Source organism: Lepidochelys kempii, chromosome 2 (assembly GCF_965140265.1).
Source record: "Lepidochelys kempii isolate rLepKem1 chromosome 2, rLepKem1.hap2, whole genome shotgun sequence".
Taxonomy (NCBI): domain Eukaryota; kingdom Metazoa; phylum Chordata; order Testudines; family Cheloniidae; genus Lepidochelys; species Lepidochelys kempii.
In genome coordinates this window covers 3,086,304-3,106,807 of record NC_133257.1, presented here as the reverse complement: position 1 = coordinate 3,106,807, position 20,504 = coordinate 3,086,304, and the positions used below count along the sequence as shown (strand labels likewise).

The 20,504-nt window shown below is 60.2% G+C and overlaps 2 protein-coding genes across 4 annotated transcripts; one reads left to right on the top strand and one right to left on the bottom strand.

Annotated features, from left to right (window-relative positions):
- Nucleotides 1–877: 877 nt before the first annotated feature.
- Nucleotides 878–10,308, bottom strand: LOC140906273 (probable flap endonuclease 1 homolog). 3 transcript variants are annotated; one of them, XM_073329901.1, is made up of 11 exons: nt 10,145–10,308; nt 9,702–9,792; nt 9,115–9,217; nt 8,652–8,697; nt 8,258–8,343; nt 7,662–7,798; nt 5,809–5,869; nt 4,201–4,332; nt 3,486–3,637; nt 2,564–2,717; nt 878–2,219 (listed from the first exon to the last, which is right to left on the bottom strand). In XM_073329901.1, the coding sequence occupies exons 1-11, from the start codon at nt 10,224–10,226 to the stop codon at nt 2,133–2,135; spliced, it is 1,131 nt and encodes a 376-aa protein (XP_073186002.1). In that variant the 5' UTR covers nt 10,227–10,308; the 3' UTR covers nt 878–2,132. The 3 variants fall into 3 exon arrangements, with proteins under 3 accessions (XP_073186002.1, XP_073186004.1, XP_073186003.1); XM_073329903.1 differs by lacking the exons at nt 3,486–3,637; nt 5,809–5,869; XM_073329902.1 differs by lacking the exons at nt 8,258–8,343; nt 9,115–9,217.
- A 3,123-nt stretch (nt 10,309–13,431) lies between these two features.
- On the top strand, nt 13,432–17,603 carry TMEM276 (transmembrane protein 276). The gene is made up of 3 exons (XM_073329899.1): nt 13,432–13,500; nt 14,198–14,309; nt 15,124–17,603. The coding sequence occupies exons 2-3, from the start codon at nt 14,220–14,222 to the stop codon at nt 15,625–15,627; spliced, it is 594 nt and encodes a 197-aa protein (XP_073186000.1). The 5' UTR covers nt 13,432–13,500; nt 14,198–14,219; the 3' UTR covers nt 15,628–17,603.
- The last annotated feature ends 2,901 nt before the right edge of the window (nt 17,604–20,504 follow it).

Below are 20,504 nucleotides of genomic sequence, written 5' to 3'. Positions count from 1 at the left end.
CCCGGAGTCGGTGCCTGGCCAAGGAGCCGCACGTTAACTCCTGAAGAGCCGCGTGTGGCTCCGGGCCCCAGGTGGGCCACCCCGGCCTAGCGCGGCAGCGCTCCGTGCTGAGCCCACCAGCAGAGGGGTGAACGGGTCCACTGGGGCCTCCGTCCCGCCAGGGGCAGCGGGAACAGCACAGCGAGCGGGCCGGCACGGGTTCCGCTCAGCCCCGCCCGCTCCGCCCAGGGAGAGCAGCAATCCCCCTCGTGCCCAGTGGACATCTTTCCCCGAGCCTTCACGGTCCATAGCGAGTCTCACGCCCTTGGGACTCTGCAGCGAGGGGTGGCAAAGTCCCTGGGCTGGCATGGCACGTCCTCCCCGCTGCAAGCAGGCCGAGCACCTCGCACTCCCTCCCGAGCAAGGCCCCTGGCTCTGAGCAGCCACCACCTCAGCTGGGCCTGGAGGGGGGAGTTCCCATGGGGGCGGGGGTGGAACTGCCTCCGCTACAGCTGGGAAGCTTCCTGTCCACCTGAACGGAGCTCAGCACGGTCTGTCCCGGCCGGCTCCGACCCGTCCATCCCCCGGGGGACCGGCCAGCTCCTGGTGCCAGCTGCAGACTCAGAGCAAGGGAGGTACAGAGGTCAGGGCCTAGCTCGTTCACGCCACTGCTAGCAGGGTGGCTGAGCTCAAAACTACTCCAGCCCCCACTTCTCCCAGCAGGGGGCGCTGTGGGGAGCGGGGCAGGAGCGGCTTGGGGGGAGCTCCCGGTTTCTCCAGCAGCTTCTGGAGCAGGAAGACGGTGCAGCTTCACGGGGCAGTGCTGGGACCCTCAGCAGCTGTGACTAACGGGAGCTCTTGTGACAGAAGCTCTTTAACAGTTACAATCAGACTGAACTGTATCACCTCTGACTTTATTGCTGAGCTCCCAGAACAGAACAGGAGACGGTGTCCTGGTGCCCCGTTGGGCTGGCCAGGGCGGAGATATCGGGAGAGTCGCAGCGGGCACGTCTATGCAGCAGCTGGGCGCAAGCTCCCGGCCCCATCAGATACCACCTGACGCCTGGGCTTGGGAGCTGGAGCGCCAGCCCGAGCCAGAACATCTCCCCTGCTCTTTGTGCCCCCCGGCCATGCTCCTCAGTCCGGCCTGCTTTGAAATGTCCCTGGCAGACGATCCCACAGCCGGATCCATCTCCCAGCCGTGGAGTCACTCCTGATATTCACCCTCATTCTTCCCTTCCTTAACCCCATCCCCATTCTGCTCCCATGGGTACCCGAAACAGGCAGTCGAGGGACAGAGCTCCTGTCGGACTGTCTCCAATGCCCTCCTCCCCCTGGCGCTGGGGCCAGGCCAGCAGGAAGGACGGGCCTGTGATCCAAGCACTGGAGAGAGGCTCTGGAGAGCTGGGTTCTAATCCTGACTCTGCCACAGCCTCCTGTGTGACCTTGGGCAAGTCGCTTAGTGGCTCTGTGCCCCTGGTGCCCCGATACCACAGTGCTGGGCCTGGCAGCAGAAACCTGAGAGAGTTCTGAACGGCGGCCAACTTTGGCCTCAATTTGCAGCTACCAGGCACAGAGCGAGCAGGGACTGTGTTACTGCCCCATCCTAGATTGCTGGCGCCCCTCAATCACAACCCGCAGCCCCCTATCCCAGCCCCGGGCTCCCCCCGGCTCTGCCGGCGCCCCTCAATCCCGACCCGCAGCCCCCTAACCCAGCCCCGGGCTCCCCCCGGCTCTGCCGGCGCCCCTCAATCCCGACCCACAAAATCTGTTGGCGCTCTCAGGAGGGGGGTACTGAACCAACCTGTCCAGCCGGTTGTTCTTGCCCCTCATCACACACACACACTCTGCACTTTGCACCCTGGCCACAGGCCATGCAGCTGTCTCCTAAGGCCAGTGCCAGTGGGCGGCCGGCAGAGACTGCAGCTCCCAGCATTCAGTGCCTCACTGGGCCGTATTGCATGCTGGAGCGTGGGCTGCACCGGGGCATTAAAGTCGAGGCGATTTGGTTCCGTCCGTGCCCATCAGGTTCAGCTGCGGGGCTCCCGGCCTGATGCCCCAGCTGCCCACTGGGCGTGGCTGGCAGAAGGCCTGGGGGAGAGCAGACGGCAGCGTATGGGTGCTGTGGCGGGAGCAGGCGCAAGGCCAGCATCTCACTTCCCCGGCTCCGGGCTGCCCGCTTTTCCGGGTGTCCCTGCCTGCAGTTTCTGTCTCTTCCTGCTGGGCCGGGGGCTGGGCACCTGGGGAAGGAAAGTGGCCGAGATCAGACCAGCTCGTCTCACTGTCTGGGTCCTGTTGATACAAGGGCAGCCCCCAGCAGAGAGGGCGGCTAAGACTGATACGTGCCCAGGCCCCTGTTGGGACCAATGGGGCCAGGACTGGAAGCAAAGGGATCCGTGTAGGGCATGAGGAACCCCGATGGCTGGCACCAGGCCTGGCCCTGCCCCCTCCTCACACAAACAACTGGCACAATGAACACCCTGCTCAGTGCTGTTTGCAGATCTCGACCCATACACAGGATAACCCCCTGCGCCATCCCTCGGGCCCGCCCGGTGCCGGGGGGCCTGGCGCGCACACCCCTTACCTCCGGCGGACGTGCCCGTTTGCTGGCTGGGAAGAAATCGCCCAGCTTCCGCTGCCTCCTGCCCTCCTGGGGCACTTGCTGCTTGGGCTGGGCCTCCTTGGGCTTGGGCTGGGCCTCATGCCACCGCTGCAGCCGCCGGCACACCCGCGACTCACTGGAAAGAGAGCTCGGGTCAACGTGGGGGGGGGGCAGGGCCTGGAGGGGATCTGGGCCAGGGGGGCACCACAGCAAGAGGAACGGAAACCAAGGGGGGTTGAGGAGAACCCCCTAAGTGTGGCCCTCCTCGCCCGCCCTGTGCCAGGATCTCAGCAGAAGTGGCTCAGCGCCAGGCCTGCTCCCAGAGCTCCCTGATACAGGGGGTCTGGCTTGAATGGGCTTCCCAAGCTCTGGGTCCACTGTGCCTCAAGGGCGCTGCAGTAGATCTGCTCCATGGACAAGGCCGTGTCCAGCCTCTCCAGGGCTCCGAGAGTCACCCTGGGACTGGGGCCAAGCGAAACAGGCAATTCCTTGGAGCCCAGCTCGGACCCAGGTCAGGCGCTGGAGACTTGCATGGGGCACTCAAGGCCCTGGCGCTCTGAGTGTCGATCCCAAAGGGGGCGGGGGAGTCTGCTGGTGCCACACAGCGAGCTCCATGTTGGTGCGAAAGGTGCCGGACTGGGAGCACTGGAGACGTGTCCCCTGTCTACACACCGCCCCGCCTCCCCCCATCCCGCCCTGGACATCCCCCCTGTGGGCGGGAGAAAGGGGGTGAGTCTCCAAGGCCTATTTAGCTGCTGGCTTCAGGACTGAGGCTGCCAGCTGTGGGGTCAGATTGGGGGCAGCCACACAATGAATTGAGACCCCCCCGAACTCATCACACACAGGACTCCTCCCCATGCTAGGTCATCCCGCCTGCCCCCCATCCAGACAGTGCAACACTGACTTCATGTGCTTCTCGCGGGCGAGGAACTGCACCAGCCCCTCCGGGTCGGGGTCATGCCACTCCAGCGTTATCTGGCCCGGGTCAGCCACCTCCGGCTGCAGGAAGAGCCTGCGAGCTCCCTCCAGGTCCCAGTTGGTGGGCAGCGGGTGCTTCTGCAACAGCAGCAGCTTACAAGCCAGCGGTGCCCTGTGCCCCCAAAGGATCCCAAAGCACTTTGGAGCCCACACCCAGGAACGGCTGTACCCACCGCTGCAATGCACCCACCTCTGGGGAGGGACCAGCAGCTGGTTACCAGTGCATAGCTACACCACAGCCCGGGTTGGGGCCGGGAGTGAAGCAGAACCCTGCATCCACAGTTACCGGATCTAGGACACCAGGGTTCACGCCCCAGGGTCTTTAACGCCCATGGGGTCGATGGGCAGGGGCCTCGGTGTCGTGTCTCATTCAAAGGGCCGCACAACTGCACCAGGGAGCACAGGCCGGCGGGGGGGGGTCACTGCTGTTCCCCCCCCAAGGGGTGAGGGGTTTGTTCCCTCCAACCAGCCCTGCTCCTTTGCCCACTTCTCGGGCATCCCCACTACCTGGCTCTCGCTGGCAGTAACGCCCCTCCTGGCCCTTCCCACCGACAGCGCGGCTTTACGGCAAACCCAGCCCACTCCCCGGCTTGGGCAGCACACGGCTTGGCTGCTCATGCCCAGGCCGAGGCCTCCGGTACCTGCGAGTCGATGTTCTGGAGAACCTGCTCGATGGTCCCGTGTTGCTGCAGCAGCCTGAGGGCCTTCTTGGGGCCCAGCCGCCAGATCTTCCCACAGTAATCACAGCCCAGCAAGATGCACAGGTCCACGAACTGCTCCGGGACAGGCCCAGCCCGAGGAGAGGGGGAAGAAGACAACCATCACCAGAGGGGTTAGCTGGGTGGCCGCCTGCTCCGGCCCTGACCACCCCTCCCACACCCTGGTGAGGCTGGCGGACCAGGGGCCAGCTCATGCCACAAGTCTCAACTGAACCCTGACAAATACGTGGCTGGCATAGCCTGGTCCGCCTGTGGGTTAGTATTGTTCAAACAGGTGTCAGCATTGGAAGACTGTGTTTAGCCTGTATGGAACAGTGGTGAGCTGCTGCCGGCGTCAATCTGACGTATCACGTCCGTATCCCCTCGTGCAAGGGACTATCGGAGCGGTTGGATAGTGAGCCTCTGTGACCCTGTAACTCGCCAGGCAGGAGAGAGACATTAACCAGTGTGAAGTGCTGGCTCCAGCAGGTGTTACATCCTGCCCCACAGGGAAGGTCCATCCACACCTGCTGTGCTCCCCTTCCTCCACCCCACCCCTGCTGAGTCATGCATGTGGTTTCCTCCCATCAGCTGAGTTTGTGGCTCAGAGCACATGGCGGGAGGGGGATAAAACCCCCAGACAGAAGGAAATGATTCTCTTTACTCTGCTTGGACTCTGGAGGGGCAGGTTTCTAGGCAGAAGCAAGAGATCCCCAGTGCTCAGCCTAGGTCAGCCCTAAAGGACGTTTGGAGCTTGCGTGTGACAGATGCTTCTATTCCCTTTTGAAACTTGTGACTGTAACTCGGGTGTGTATCTATGGTTCCCTGCTTAACCTTGTCAATAACTCTCCTGTTTCCTTTTCCTGGTTAATAAAGCTTTAGACAGTTTATTATAGGACTGGCTACAAGCGTGGGCTTTGGTGTGAGAGCTAAGGTGCAACTGACCTGGGGTGAGTGACGGGTCCTTTGGGTCAGGGAGTAACCTGACTATTGCCGTATCCTTGGGGTAAGGGCCCAGCTATCACACAGGCAGCTCCCCTGGGTGGCAGGACAGATGGGGGAGCCCACGGCCTGGCTGTGACTCCCAGGTTAGGCTGTTGTAGGGCCTGAGGAGCTCACACCTGGTAACTGGTTGGTGAAATCGAATACAGAGCTCACAGCCAATGGGGGGTTGGTGCCGGGTTCCCAGCACTCTGCCCTGAGGCTGGCATGCACGCCCTGGGGTCACGGCAGGCAGCCTTACACTCCTCACCAGCACGGTCCCTCCCCGTCCCAGCATAGCCTCACCTGTTCAACATGCACCAGACTGACGGGCAGCCCAAGGGAACGATGAGACAATCCTGCTGGCCAGCGTCGTCTCCCTCTTCCCTTGGGCTGCCCGTCGGTCTGTCTGCATCCACCCGCTGCCTCCTGTCCTCGGATTCTCAGCTCTGGGCGGGGCCTGTCTCTTTGTTCTGTGTCCGGGCAGCACCGAGCGCAGGGGGTTCTGCTCCACCGTGGGGGCCCCACGGTGGTACCACCACACAACAAAACCCATCAATCCATCCCCACCTGCTCCTGAGTCATCCCCAGCTTCTGCAGAATGGCAGGCAAGGAAAACTCTTCCACTTCACTGCAAGAGACAGAGGGCAGCGTGAGGCTGGGGCACCCTCCCCCACCAAGCCCCCATTCCTGTCCGCTTTACCCTATGGCACCCCTCAGAGCCGCGCAGCCATCCCCTGCGGCACAAACCTGGCGTGGCCAGACAGTGGGAGCCCAAGGCCATAACCTGAGTGCAGGCTCTAGTCTCCCGTCTACACCTGTCCAGCCCCCAGCACCTCCCCTCTGCTGGGTGGGCACCTTTCCGGCTCCCCCACCACCCACTCCTCACTTCCTCTTCCACAGATTCCGAGATTCTCAGGCCAGAAGGGACCACTGTGATCATCCAGTCTGACCCCATGTGTAACACAGGCCAGAGCCCTGCCCCCAAACAACTCCTGTTTGACCCAGAGCAGATCTCTTAGATTTAAAAACGGCCAGTGAGAGAGAATCCACCATAGCCTTGGGATGTTGCTCCGGGGTTAATGGTTTTAACCCTCACTGTTAAAAATATGCCCCTTATTTCCAGTCTGAATTTGTCTAGTTTCAACCTCCAGCCATCGGATCATGTTAGACTTTAGTCTGCTGAACTGACAAACCTTCTGTCAAATCTCTGTTCCCACGGAGATACTTATAGACTGTGATCAAGTCACCCCTTCACCTGCTCTTTGGTAAGGTAAATAGATGGAGCTCCTGGAATCTCTCTCTATAAAATATGTTTTCTAATCCTTTAATCATTCTCATGCCTCTTCTCTTAACCCTCTGCAATTTATCACCATCCTTTTCAAATTGTGGGCACCAGAACTGGGCCCAGGATCCCAGCAGCCCTCGCACCAGGGCCACATACAGAGGTGAAATAACCTCTTTGCTCCTCCTGGAGATTCCCGTGTATATCTCCCAGGATTGCATTCGCCCTTTTGGCCACAGTGTCGCACTGGGAGCTCACGTTCAGCTGGTTATCCACCACGACCCACAAATCTTTTCCAGAGTCGCTGCTTCCCAGGATAGGGTCCCCCATCCAGTAAGTATGGCCGACAGACTTTGGTCCCAGATGTATGACTTTACATCTGGTCGTATTGTTGTTTGCTTGTGCCCAGCTTACCAAGCAATCCAGATTGCTCTGTGTCAATGACCAGTTCTCTTTGTTATTTCCCACTCCCCCAATCATTGTGTCATCTGCAAACTTTGTCAGTGATGGTTTTATCGTTTCCTCCAGGTCACTGATAAACATGTTAAATAGTGTAGGGCCAAGAACCGATCCCTGTGCGTTCTTACTACGAACACCGGCTCAGTGGGGATTCCCTGGTTTCAGTTACATTTTAAGACCTATCACTTGGCTAGTTTATAATCTGTGGGCCAGGTTAATTTTATATCATTCTAGTTTCTTCATCAAAACGACATGCAGGACGAGGTCAAACGCCTTCCAGGAGTCTAAGTCCGTTACGCCAACGCTATCAGCGTTATCAGCCAGACTTGTCATCTCGTCAGAAAAGAGACTGAGTGAGTTTGACAGGGTCTATTTTCCGCAAACCCATGCGGATTGGCATTACTGAGATCACCCTCTCGTTCTTTATTAACTGAGTCCCCTCTCAGCTGCTCCGTTACCTTGCCCAGGATCGACGTCAGGCTGACAGCCTATAATTACCCTGGTCACCCTGTTTATCCCTTTAAAATCCTGGCACATGAGCTTTATGCCAGGCCTCTGGAACTTCCCCGGGGTTCCCAGGCGCCAGCAGCTCCTGGATCCCCCTCTCTCCTCTACCATGTCCCCCAGCAGGGCTCAGACCCGCCAAGGGCTCAGCGTGGCCAAGACCGCTGCCACTCACCAGCTTTTCTTGGCGCTCAGGTGGCGGATCAGGCGGAGGCTCCCGAAAGGCAGCGCGTCCATGTCCTCCGTGGCCGTGCACCAAACCTTGCCAGACTTCACCAGAGCTGCGCAGGTGGCTTCTGCCTCAGCCGGAGCCTGCGCACAGGTACAGAGAGCGGCTCTGCTAGCATCCCCGTGGGGACAGCGCCCTCCTTGGGCCATCCCCCAAACGGGACCTGCCAGCGGCACATGGCCCCTCCTCCCCGGTCCCCGCTCAGACCAGCTTTCACTGCTTCCTTTACATCACAGCAACTGGCTTGCTTCTGTCAAGGGTCCATGTCCCTCCCAGAGCACTTTGTGTAGGCCCTAGATAAACAACCCCCGTCTCCACCAGCGATACCCTGCGGCTCTGTCACACTCAGCCATGGACCCTCTGGCCAGCAGAGCCACCTGGGCCACCCCTGAAGAGCAAGAAACTGCAGGCAAAGCAACGGGCTTCGCCCAAGCACAGGGCCTCTCCCCTTCTCCTGAGGAGCCCAGACAGCTGCCCCAGTGACCCACGGGCTGGCCCCTCTGCCACAGGATCCGACCCCATGCTGTCCCACTCCAGGTTACCTGCACACATGGCACACCCAGGTAGCTCAGCAGGGTCTCACAATCCTGCTTCAGGGGCCGCTGCAGGTTTTCAGCCAGGCGGGACTCTGTAACCAGCAGAGGAATGTGGGTCAGGGGGTCCTGATGCAGCAGGGACCCCCGTTCCCAGTTACAGTGCCCCTGCTGTTGCATACAGGCGCTGCATGTTCAAGCCGGACCCCAGGCCTGGACAGCGAAGGCCCTGAAACTAGGCTTGCCACCCGGATAGGGGCCACTGACTGCCACTGCGAGAGCCCAGGGAGCTCTCTGGAAGGCAGGGGAGGGCCCTGTTGGGGCAGGGCAGATGAGGCGAGCCATGGGCCCCCAGCTGCTTTGCAATGTGGCACAGCAGAATTCCACAGGCTTGGGCATTTACCTGCAGCGTCTCTCCTCGCCCTGGCAGCCTCTGCCCGCCTGGCCAACTGCAAGGAAAGGAATCTGTTACAACAATCTGCGCGCAGAGACGTCCTATCCCCTTCTCACCCCAGGCCAGGCATCATCCTCCCACCTGGGACAGAGAACATCGGCATAGCCCCCCCAGCCCCTGTCCCAATTGCTGCAGCGCCCCTTGTGGCTGGGACCGAGAATGATCAGCTGTGTATCCCCACCCCCGCCCCTACCCCATTGCTGCATGTTCTGTCCCCTCTGCCGTGTTCAGGGATCACACAGTGTTCACGAGAGCTCTGCCTTACAACACTGCACCTGGGGCTACTCCTGCATGTAAGGGACCTAACAACAAGAGCTCCCCGCCTGGATGCTCTACCCGGGAAGCTCAGCTCTTAAAGGCACAGCCCACCCTGCGCCATTAACAAACGTCCCAGAACGCCTCTGATACCAACCAGCGGCTGTTTGAGGTCAGGGGGCCGCCCGTCAAACACAAACACCGGTTTGATGCCATTTTCCAGGAGATGCAGCGTCCGGTAAAACAGCCCCTGCAAGTGACTGAGACCAAAAGCCGGGCAGCCTGCGGCTTGCACCACGACACGTGCGCCAGGCGGAACGGCAGCGGGAGCCGCTCCGACAGAACGGGGGAAGCCCATCTGGCGTCACACACCCGCACAGGTGCAGGCCAGAACAATATGGCTGCCCAGCTTCAGTGTGAGGATGTCAGCACCCTTATCCCCACGCACGGAGGAACAGGCAGGGGATGGGGGCTGCTCAAAGCCACCCAGGAAGTCTGTGGCAGGGCTGAGGGCAGGCTCCAGGGGCTCCTGTCTCCGAATCCTGCACACAAGCCATTAGGCCATTGAACTGTCCTCCGCTGGGCCCCCGGCACGGCACGGCACCACGTGAGTGAGCTCCCAAGGCGACCCCCACTGGCCAGGCACTGGGTGTGTGACACCACGGAGCTGGTGCTGCCTAGGGGCTCTGGGAGCAGGGAGCAGCCCTGGGGAAGTTGGGCACTGCTGGGGTACGGGCCACTCACCTGATGTTCTCCCCGTTGCGGTTGAAGATCTTCGGCATGGCCGTGCGGAACTGGTAAATGGCAATGGATGCGTCCAGGGCTATGATGCGGTCTGGGAAGCCCAAGGCAACAGCTAGGTTATTCCCCCAGGAACGGGCATAACCTCCGCCCCATCCTGTCCTAAAGGGCTGGCTGCTCTGGAACTGCCTGCCTGGGGACTCTCACTCCTCATCCTCCATGCCACCCCCCAGGGCTGCTTCCCCATTCACCCCCCTCCCAATTCCCTGGGGTGTCCCCAGCCGCTACCCCCACCATTCCCAGGCGATCTCAGCCTCTCCCACCCTCCTCTTCGCTCTGAATCCCCACCTGCCCCCTGGCCCCTGCCCGCTTGTGCGGTCCCCTCCCGCCGGGGGGCAGCAGGAGGAGCCGTGCCCCAGGCTGGGGAAGAGCTGGGGGGTGCTCACCTCGATACTGTTGCAGAGGGAACGAGCTCACAGCCTCCGCAGCCTCCTCCTTAATCACATCTGCCAACCTGACGATGCCCATGGGCACGATCCGGGAATCCGTGCAGGGGCTGGGCACGGAAGGGGGGGCCACTGGGGGGGGGACGGATAAAGAGTGTCCCCCGGGCTGGGCACGGAGAAGCAGGGGGCAGACACTCCCCAGAACAGGGGACACACACCGGGCAGGCTCCAGGCACGCAGCGGAGCTCAGAGCAGGGACCAGACCGAGGGGCAGCGCGGCCCGGGCCCAGAGCCGGGGCTGCGCGCGGGGAACCACGGGCAGCGGCAGCCGCCGGGCTGGGAGTTCGCGTCCGAGCCGGGCCAGGAAGTGCGGGGCCGGAGCGCAGGGGGAGCCGAGCCGGGCCGGGCCGGGCCGCGCCGGAAGGAAGGAGCGGGGCGGGGCAGCAGCCCGGGCGGGGAGGGAGCTGGGGCAGCCGCAGGTCGGACCGTGGGCAGACAGATCCCAGCAGCAAGACGCGCAGGGATGGGCGGGGGGAGGCTACCCGGGAGCAAAGAGGCTTTTCCAGCTCTGATTGCCCGGGCGAGCCTAATGCTGAGGGGTGCTTGATGCCCCCCGAGGGGGGGACTGGCCCATGGGGACCCCGAGGCAGCAGACGCTCAGTGCCCGAGGAGTGGCCTGGCCCATGCGGCCGGTGATGCCCAGGGGGTACCTGGCGTGTGGGAGTCTTGTCTCTGGCGGGCAGGGGTCAGGTCCGTGTCTGCCCGCCAGGCCCGGCTCTCTCTGCAGGTTGGCAATCACCTGACCCCTCTGCGCGGCTCCTGGCCCACTGGACACTCAGAGCTGCTGCTCCCCAGCATCCCAGTCCCAGATCAGGCTCTGGGCGAGGCCGAGCGCGGAGATATGGATATAGCGACACCAGTCAGTTCATGTCACCCGGTTCCCAGGTGCAGGTGACCCCAAGCAGAAGTGCTGGAAACCAATGGTCACAGACAAAATCCAACCACAAAGCACCTTCTAAACCCTAGGCTGGCTGAGCAGATACCTTCTTACCTTCTGGAGCGACGCTCACCCAAAGTCTTCCCGGTGTGGAACAGCCAGGTCTGGTTGTGATTGTCTATCTGTGGACAAGACGCAGCTGGCAGCTTGCCTCCTTGGTGACGCATCCCAGGTGTCTCTTCACCTGGAGTTAGGCCCTCCAATCCATTGTTTGAATGACACCGCCTAACCAGTGGGTTTTCCTGTGTTTTCCTTTCCTGTTGATTTTCCAAACCCTTGACCAGCATGTGGCTCAAGCTGCAGATGGGCCTCCGTTGTGAGACAGTTGATGCAGAGAGAGACAAGTCCCTTCCCTCCTGCTGCCTGGAGCATGTTTCTCACAGTCTGGTGACCTCTGCAACTCACAGACCTTAGGAATACAGTGTGCGGTCTAGCTCCCTAGCTCCTGAAATATCATCCTACCTACACCTTGCAATGATTATAACGACCAGTGTATTGCTGACTATTGGTAGAGACTTCATATGCCACCCTTTGACACAGTATTATGCATATAGCTGATCCAGAGGATCCCTGTGAACTCTTACGCAGTCTTTATGCCCTCTGCCTGTTCCTGAGTCAGAGTAACCCTGAGACCGTGGCCACACAGTGCCAGGGGAGGGGAGGTGCAGCATGGCTCATAAGGACCCTCAGGCTGGGGGCACTCAGTATCCAGGAAGGGGTGGCATGGCACGGCCCATGGGGACCCCGAGGCTGCAAACACTCAGTGCCTGGTGAGGGGTGGCACGGCCTGGCCCACGGGGACCCCGAGGCTGGGGGTGCTCAGTGCCTGGTGAGGGGTGGCACGGCTTGGCCCACAGGGACCCTGAGGCTGGGGGCGCTCAGTGCCAGGTGAGGGGTGGCACGGCCTGGCCCATGAGGATCCCGAGGCTGGGGGCGCTCAGTGCCCGGTGAGGGGTGGCACGGCCTGGCCCATGAGGATCCCAAGGCTGGGGGCGCTCAGTGCCCGGGGAGGGGTGGCGCGGCCTGGCCCACGGGGACCCCGAGGCTGGGGGCGCTCAGGGCCCGGGGAGGGGTGGCGCGGCCTGACCCACGGGGACCCCGAGGCTGGGGGCGCTCAGGGCCCGGGGAGGGGTGGCGCGGCCTGGCCCAGGGGGACCCCGAGGCTGGGGTCGCTCAGTGCCCGGGGAGGGGTGGCACGGCTTGGCCCACGGGGATGGATTTCCTAGCACAGTGTATAAGCAGCCGGGATGCCAAGTGCGGTGTCACGGAGTCCCTGGGCGATGCTCTGGAACTGCTCCCCATGAAGCCAGTCAGGACTCTGGGGCAGTCGCCTTTCTGTGAGCAGCCTGTCTTCAGGACACACAGCTCACCCGGCTTCCACCTTCCTGGGTCTGACCTCAGAGCATTCAGCATCCTCTGCCCCTCCGTGTGCTTCCCCCCAGCGAGTCCGCTCAGGCGGGGCTCCTGGGGAAGCCAGAGGGTCCTGCACCCCAACTTCGCAGTCAGACGTGACTCTCAGCCAGCCAGGAAAACAGAAGGTTTATTAGACGACAGGAACATGGTCTAACACAGAGCTTGCAGGTGCAGAGAACGGGACCCCTCAGCTGGGTCCATTTTGGGGGGCAGTGAGCCAGACAACCACGTCTGCACTTCACTCCATGTCCCAGCCAGCCCCAAACTGAAAACCCCCTCCAGCCCCTCCTCCTCTGGGCTTTGTCCCTTTCCCGGGCCAGGAGGTCACCTGATTCCTTTGTTCTCCAACCCTTCAGCTCTCACCTTGCAGGGGGGAAGGGCCCAGGCCATCAGTTGCCAGGAAACAGGGTGTCGGCCATTCTCTGTGTCCAGACTCCTGCACACACCTGCCCTCTAGGGCTCTGCAATGATCATACACCCTTACCCCACCCCCTAGATACTTAAGAACTGCCTAGAGGAAACTGAGGCACCCCCACACTATTCAGAGGAAACATTAAGAACAGTCCCACTTCGTCACATGCGGCTCAAGCCGGGTGAGGGGTTCCAGTCTCTGCCCGCTGAGCCCCAGGCACTGGCCAGACAGCCCAGCCCAGCGGGGCAATGGGATACGTGCCCCGCTGCCCTGCACCCCGGGCCTGGCGGCTCCCTTCTGCGCGCAGGGCGAGTCCCAGCCACCCCGCCTCGTGCCCCGGCTGAGGCCGCCCTGGGTCCCTGCGCGCCGACGGGCTGCGATGACTCCTCCGTGCCAGCAGGGGGCGCCAAGGCAGCGCTGCCTGTGTCCGGGCACAGAGCGCGCCTCTCTCGGCTGACTCCCCGTGCGCCGCTCTAGCCCAGGACTCGCTCGCCCGGGCGCCCGCCTGTTGCCGGAAGTGCGGTGGGGGGGCCGGTGAGCGCGGAGCGGCCGGTGGCCGTGCGGGGGGGGCACTCTGGGGGTCGGGGGAGGGGGCGCCCGGAGGGGAGGGGGCGCCGGCCCGGGAGCGCGGGGGGGGCGCCCAGAGATGGGGGGGCGCCGGCCCGGGAGCGCGTGCGGGGTGGGGGGGCGCCCGGAGGGGAGGGGAGGGGGCGTCGGCCCGGGAGCGCGTGCGGGGTGGGGGGGCGCCCGGAGGGGAGGGGGCGTCGGCCCGGGAGCGCGTGCGGGGGGGCACCCGGGGGGGGGCGCCGGCCCGGGAGCGCGTGCGGTGGGGGGGCGCCCGGAGGGGAGGGGAGGGGAGGGGGCGTCGGCCCGGGAGCGCGTGGGGGGGCACCCGGGGGGGGCGCCGGCCCGGGAGCGCGTGCGGGGGGGGGCCCGGAGGGGAGGGGGGGGGCGCCGGCCCGGGAGCGCGTGCGGTGGGGGGGCGCCCGGAGGGGAGGGGAGGGGAGGGGGCGCCGGCCCGGGAGCGCGTGCTGGGGTGGGGGGGGAATGGCCGTGAAGTTCTCCTCCCTAGGCGGGTTTCCCAGCTGGGGGCTCTGCCCTTGGCCCAGGCAGTTGCTTTGCTGTGTGAACTCCGCAGCCGTGTCCTGCCTGGGCAGCTGGAGCTGGGGCTCAGCCGCTGGAGGGAGGCTGCCTGCCAGCCCCCAGTAACCTGCTCTCTTCTCCCTTTCAGGCTGGATAAGGCCTCTGCCCCCATGGCTGGCCGGCCTGCTGAGTGGAGCACGGCTCTGCCCAGCCTGGGGCTGTGCGCCGTGTGTCTGTGCTCAGCTGTCCGCACCTTCCAGGTGAGAGCGATGGCCGCAGGGCTCAGGGACGGGCGAATGTGCCCCTCTTACCGTGGACCTGCCCAGGTGGCAGCTGCGCGGCTGCTCCTGTTTTCCCACCTGACGGAGACAGGTCTTGTTAAAGGAAACTTTCAAGGCAGAGAACAAATCAGCGCACTGCGCGCTAGTGCTGTGGCCTAGCGAAAGGCCGTCTGCGTTGTCCCTCATTCGCTTCTGGCTGCCCCCATATTTACTGGACCAACAGATTTACAGGCCCAAGGATAACTTACCAGGTTTCTTCCTGCAGCACTTGATTGAAAGTTAGTTTAATGCTTACAGGTGTCAAGAGTCTGAAAAGGAGGCCTGGGGCCCGAGTTCAGCGTGTTCTGGTCTACCAGATGAGTCCTTGGTTTCTTGGCAGCATACCTGCTTCACCAGCTCCAGATGATTTTTTGGCAGAAGCTGGGGGAAGGATGAGTCTGTTTGTGAGCGCAGGAGGCGGAGTCAGTGTATCTGGGGCTGGGGAATCTGCTTTGGGGATGGGCAGTTGTCAGTGGAACAAAAGGGGTTTCACAGTCGCACTACAGGTAGGAAGGAACACAAGCAAAGACTTTTTTCTTAATGGGCCTTTGTGAGGAGCCATGTGTGAAGGAAGCAGTGGAGCTCGTGAAGGGTGGACTCCCGCTGACAGCGTGATGCAACTCTGGGTACCAGTCAGGGGGCATGGATCCTCAGGCTGCTACCCTGGGTGTCCAAGCTATTGCTTTGTGTCTGTTCTGCTGAGTTCCCTGTGATCGTGGCCTGCGGCTCATTGCTTGCCTCTGTGTGTTTGTAGATAAATCGCGGGGCTGCGGCAGGGTTTCTCCTCCAGGCCCTGGCAGCACTTGTGGGAGCAGTTGGCTTCTTCTGGACACCTCTTGGCCTTACCTTGGCAGCAGATTCCCAGTCTGGTACATGGGTCTCCACCGTCATTGGCCTCCCTTTGCTGGCTTTTGGATTCCACTGGCTGAACGGCGACCACTCCACTGCCAACATCCTCCTGGGAGGAGCCCTGCTGCTGGCCACGGGCGTGGAGTACCTCACTGAAGAGGGCAGGGCCATGGTTGCCCAGTCTGTCACCGTGGTGGCCTCCATCACCATCCTCATCCTTTCCATTTTCACCATGAATTTCTATGGGATACTGGGCAGCCTGGTGTTGAGCACAGCTGGCCTCCTGTCTGGGGTGAAGGTGGAGAGATTGCTCATGCTGAGGAAGGAAGCCGTCCTCAGCTGTCTCCTGGCAGCAGGAAATTTGGCATTTCAATGGGCCTTACGGACACAGCACCTTGACCTGGATTGATTTTATGTAGGACTGACCTGTGGCGTTCTCAGTGTGGTCTGTGGCTGCCGTCAGCCTTGGTGCAGTGGTTACAGCTTCCGGCATGCAATGTGACCCGAGCCCTTGGACTGTAGAGTTAACCTTCATGTTTACAGCCGCTGTCTGATCTACATTAGCGCACTGGGTGCAGCCCTCAGGCTCCAGGTAAGTCTCAGCAGCAGCTTGTCTCTTGGGTAACTGATTGATGCCGGATGAGAGGAAGATACCAAAGATCGGAGCTGTCATGTTTGCTGCTGTTCCTTGGAGTGGGCCCCGATAGGGCAGAAATACACCCAACTGCTGCTCCAAACTGCTTTGAATTTCTTTGGTCTCTGGGGTGGGGAGAAGAGGCAAGGTGACTATGGAGCCCTCTTAGAAGCCGGCTGGTTCAATACCCCCAGCCTTCCAGGACGAGTTACAGGCCGCCCAGGGAAGAGGCTGGCTGTTCCATCATAGGCTCAAGGGAACTGGTGACAGAAAGGACCTGCCAGTCCGTTTCCCAGCAGACCATTGCATGATACTGTTGCAGACTGAGAGAGTGCCTGGTCCCGCGTCTCCAGCACTTCCCTTGGGAGCCCATTCCTTAAGCAGATGGAGCTCCGGGTATTGTTCCTGCCAACCAGTCTACATTTACTTTTGCTTAATTTCATTCCAGGCATTAACAGACTCTTTTGAATTTACGGGTATTAAATTCAGGGAACTCCAATTTTTTTCCCGCCCCAATATTAACTCAGCCCCTCTGCAAGAATAATGTTGTTATTGAGCCCTTGGCACTTTTCACCATCGAAGTGCTGTAAGTGCTACCAGTGGCCTGTAGTGTCTTGGATGTCCCATGATAACTTGCTGTCATATAGTTCTGATTGCCTTGGGAACTGCACCCTTGAATGTCCTGACTATTATGCTTGTAAAGCCTTGAGCACTAGCTGATTTTTTTTACATTTAATTTCCTCACTTGAAAGGGAAAATAAAAAAGTGAGACCAGATGAAATAAAGCGTTTTCCACCCGGTGCATGTGTCCCCATGGAGTTGCACGAGCACGCTGGCTGTCTCTGTCTGCCTGGGTGATTGCTGGAGGGAGTGCTGCATGGCCGTAGCTCTCTGGATATACACACACCACAAGTGTAACCCAAGAGTGCATCCTCATAAGGAAGCTGGCCTGGCCGCTGTGCTGTGTTCACTTGCTTCTCCTCCAACACTTGGCAAAGCCAAGTCCTCATTGGAGACCCTATAAGACGGTTTCAAACCAAGCTGCTGAAATCTTCTTGAATGTCCCTCTTAACACCCGGGAAAGCTCTCCCCCTGCTGCCTCCCTCCTCCCCTCCCCACACACACACTTAGGGCAATGTTTTGCTCTGCAGCTTGGCTTCTGTTTGCAGAGACCATCCATTCAGGGTGTGGAAGAGCAGCTGGGGGAACCCCCACAAGCATATTTGAGTTTCTTACCCGTATTAATGCTCTGACTGGGCCCCCAGTGTTTGGGTATCTATAGTTGTAGCTGATGCTGGTATAGAGGGTCTCACTTGTACCCTGGCATGGCTTTTCCCAGCCACTGGGATACTCACTGTGCAATGAGACCAGGGGTGGGCAAACTTTTTGGCCTGAGGGCCACATCGAGATTGTGAAACGTTATGGAGGGCCGGATAGGAAAGGCTGTGCCTCCCCAAAGAGCCTGGCCCCCACCCCCATCTGCCCGCTCCCACTTCCTGCCCCCTGACTGCCCTCCTCAGAACCCCTGACCCATCCAACCCCCCAGCTCCTTGTCCCCTGACTGCCCCCTACCCCAACTGCTCCCCTGGGACCCCACACCCTATCCAGACCCCCCCTGTCCCCTGACTGCCCCCCTGACCCCTGTCCACACCCCTGTCCCCTGACAGGCCCCCCAGGACTCCCATGCCTATCCAACCCTGACTGCCCCCTGGGACCCTTGTACCAAACTGTCCTCCCAGGACCTCACCCCCTGTCCATCCCCCCCACTCCCTGGCCCCCCGGGACCCCACTCCCATCCAACCCTCTCTGTCTCCTGACTGCCCCCCCCCGAACCTCTGTCCCATCCAACCTCCCTGTCACCTGACTGCCCCCGGGACCTCCTGCCCCTTATCCAACCCCAGCTCCGCCCTACCCTTATCATGCCGCTCAGAGTGGCAAGACAGGCTTATCTGAAAGCCTGGGAGGTGGGCGGGCGCAAGCCGTGCTAGCTGTGTGGCTGTGGGGGAGGGGGGACAGCAGGGGAGGAGCCAGGGGCAAGCCTCCCCAGCCAGGAGCTCAGGGGCCAGGCAGGACGGTCCCGCTGGTTGGATGTGGCCCGCGGGCCGTAGTTTGCCAACCCCTGAGTTAGATTCTTCCATAATAAGGTTTGAACTTTTCTGTCTTTCCTCATGAAGGTGGTTAAAACATCAACAGCAGCTCTTGGGTTTTTCTCTCAATAAAATTAAAGGAGTCAGGCAAATTCTGCACCACCCCTTGCTCCCCCCGGTCCCCAGTGCAGCTCTGCCAGTAGAACGCCTGACTTCTAGCACTCTCTGCTGACCTTATCTATCTGCATAAATCGTTACCCTGGTGACAGGCGTTCTGTATCCGGACATGAGTCCCTACGTAGTTCAACCCGGCTGTAAGAGTTAGATGCCCTAGAAGTGACTGGACCCCTGCCCCGTTACCAACCCCAAGAGCCTCACAGGCTCTGGCTGGCTCTTTGTTCTTCTTTGAGTGCTTACAGACATTCCACTCAGGTGTGTGCATGCCCAGTGCACCAAAGCCGGAGAAATTCGCCTAGCAGTACCCGTAGGGATAGTGTTTGTGCCCCTTGCCTCATAGCCTGTCCCCTGGCTGTATAAGGGCAGCGTCGCCTTGACCCGCCTCAGTTCCTTCTCACCACCCCCAGCAAGAGGTCGGAGCACTGTGGGCACGGCCCTTTTATCTCTAAGTTGTTGAGAACTTTGTGTTCATAGTTAGTTGTTTAGTAGTTAGTACCTTAGGTGGGTTAGTTAGTTAGCTGTAGTTTCCTGGTGGAATGTCTTCACCAGGATTTAAACGTTGCCCATCATGTGAGGGGCTATTCCAAATAGTGATCCCCACACGCAGTGTTTAATGTGCCTGGGAGAGGAACACAGTAAGGACAGATGCTCCATCTGTAAGTCCTTCAGGACAAGGATGCAGTTAGCAAGGCACTTGAGATGCGAGCAAGCCATGAGGCCCCCGTCAGCACTGGAGATGGTACCAGCTCCTCAGCTGTCGTGTGAGCCTCATCGTACCGATGTTCTGCGGCAGAACTTGGAGGCAGCCTCTAGGAGGGCTCCACCAAGGAAAAGGACCCATAAATCGGAACACAGCTGGCAGAGAGAGTCATTCTCTGCAGGGATCAATGATGGCTCCTTGGGTACCCGTGCAGGAGCTGATCCTTCAACCCATTCTCTCGTACCAAGGCAACATTGAGAGGCTGTACAGTCAACTCCAGCACCATGCGTGAGTCCAGAACTGCCGTCTTCAGCACCAACAATGACAACGCCCGTGGCCTACTAGGCGACATCAGACCTATTATGCCTCTCAGTCCCAGACTCTCCAATCACCAATGAACCGTCAGCAGCAATGACTTCATCAGTGATTAGGGCACTGACACCATCCTTGGTACCACCTGTACGCCTGGGTACCCTGTCTAGGCTGGCGTCTGACCAGTTCTTCGGCGATGACGACTTTGGTACAGACTGAGGCTTGAAGACGGGTGCCAACACCGGCCCTGGAGCCGCCTTGAGAGTCAGTACTGAGCGAGAACATGTTGCCCCTGCAACCCATAGGGCCCCTTATTGACCTAGGGCCCGTGCAAGCAGCATATTGGGCCTTGCATGAAGCTGGATGGTGGCTGGCTGGCTCTGCCGGGAGTTGATCCTCCATTACCCCAAATGACTTTGGGGTTCATCGGGGCTGAATTAGAATTCTTCCTCACCCTCCCTTTTGTCCCCCAGAGGCCGGTTTACAGCTTGGTCCAGACACACATCTGATACTGACATCATGGGATCAATACCAATCACACATTAGGCGTAGGGGCTCTTGGCACGCTACTCATTGGCCACTGATGCCTTACCCATATCCACGATGGCCTGGGAATCTGTGGAACGCTCCTTCTTCCTTCAGATTCCGATCTTCCACCCACTCTAGGGCAACCTCTTCGGTTTCAATTCAACCTCCCAAGTCTCTCCTCCTCCCTGAACTGTTGACCCAACATCACAGCCAGGTTGTTCATCCAGCAGTAGGCAGTCTACCCCTTACCACGTGGGTGCTAGATGAGGAAGAGACGCAGTTAAAGAAGTTCTGCTTAGAGTAGGACATCTGGGGGGGGGCACCTGTTTTTGTCTAAGTGGAAGCAGTTTTCGGTTTGGGGGAACCTCAGAGGGAGTTCATCCTATGTCAGCATGGATTCAGAACGTTCTGGACTATTGGTTGCAGTTGAAATCTTTGGGCCTGGCTCTTAGCTCTTCCAAAGTTCATTTGGCTATGATTTCAGCTTTCTACCCTCCTCTTTGGGGAAAGTTGCTAAATTCACATCCTATGGTAGGGAGGTTTCTGAAAGGCATTGTCTGTCATTTTCCACCAGTGAAGAAAATGGTGCCATTGTGGGACCTTAATACAGTGCTCGTGCCACCAATGAGTCTGTCTGAGTCAATAGTTAACATGCTCATTGGCTCTCCACTCCCAGGAGCTGGCCTTCCCGGTAGCTATAACATCCACTAGACTAGTCAGGGAAGCCTTCATGGCAGCAGATCCCCCATACACCCACTTCTTCAAAGGCAAGGTAGCTTCAAGACCATAGCCAAAATTTCTGTCAAAAGCGATCTCTCGGATTCACCTTAATGAGGTTATTTACTTAC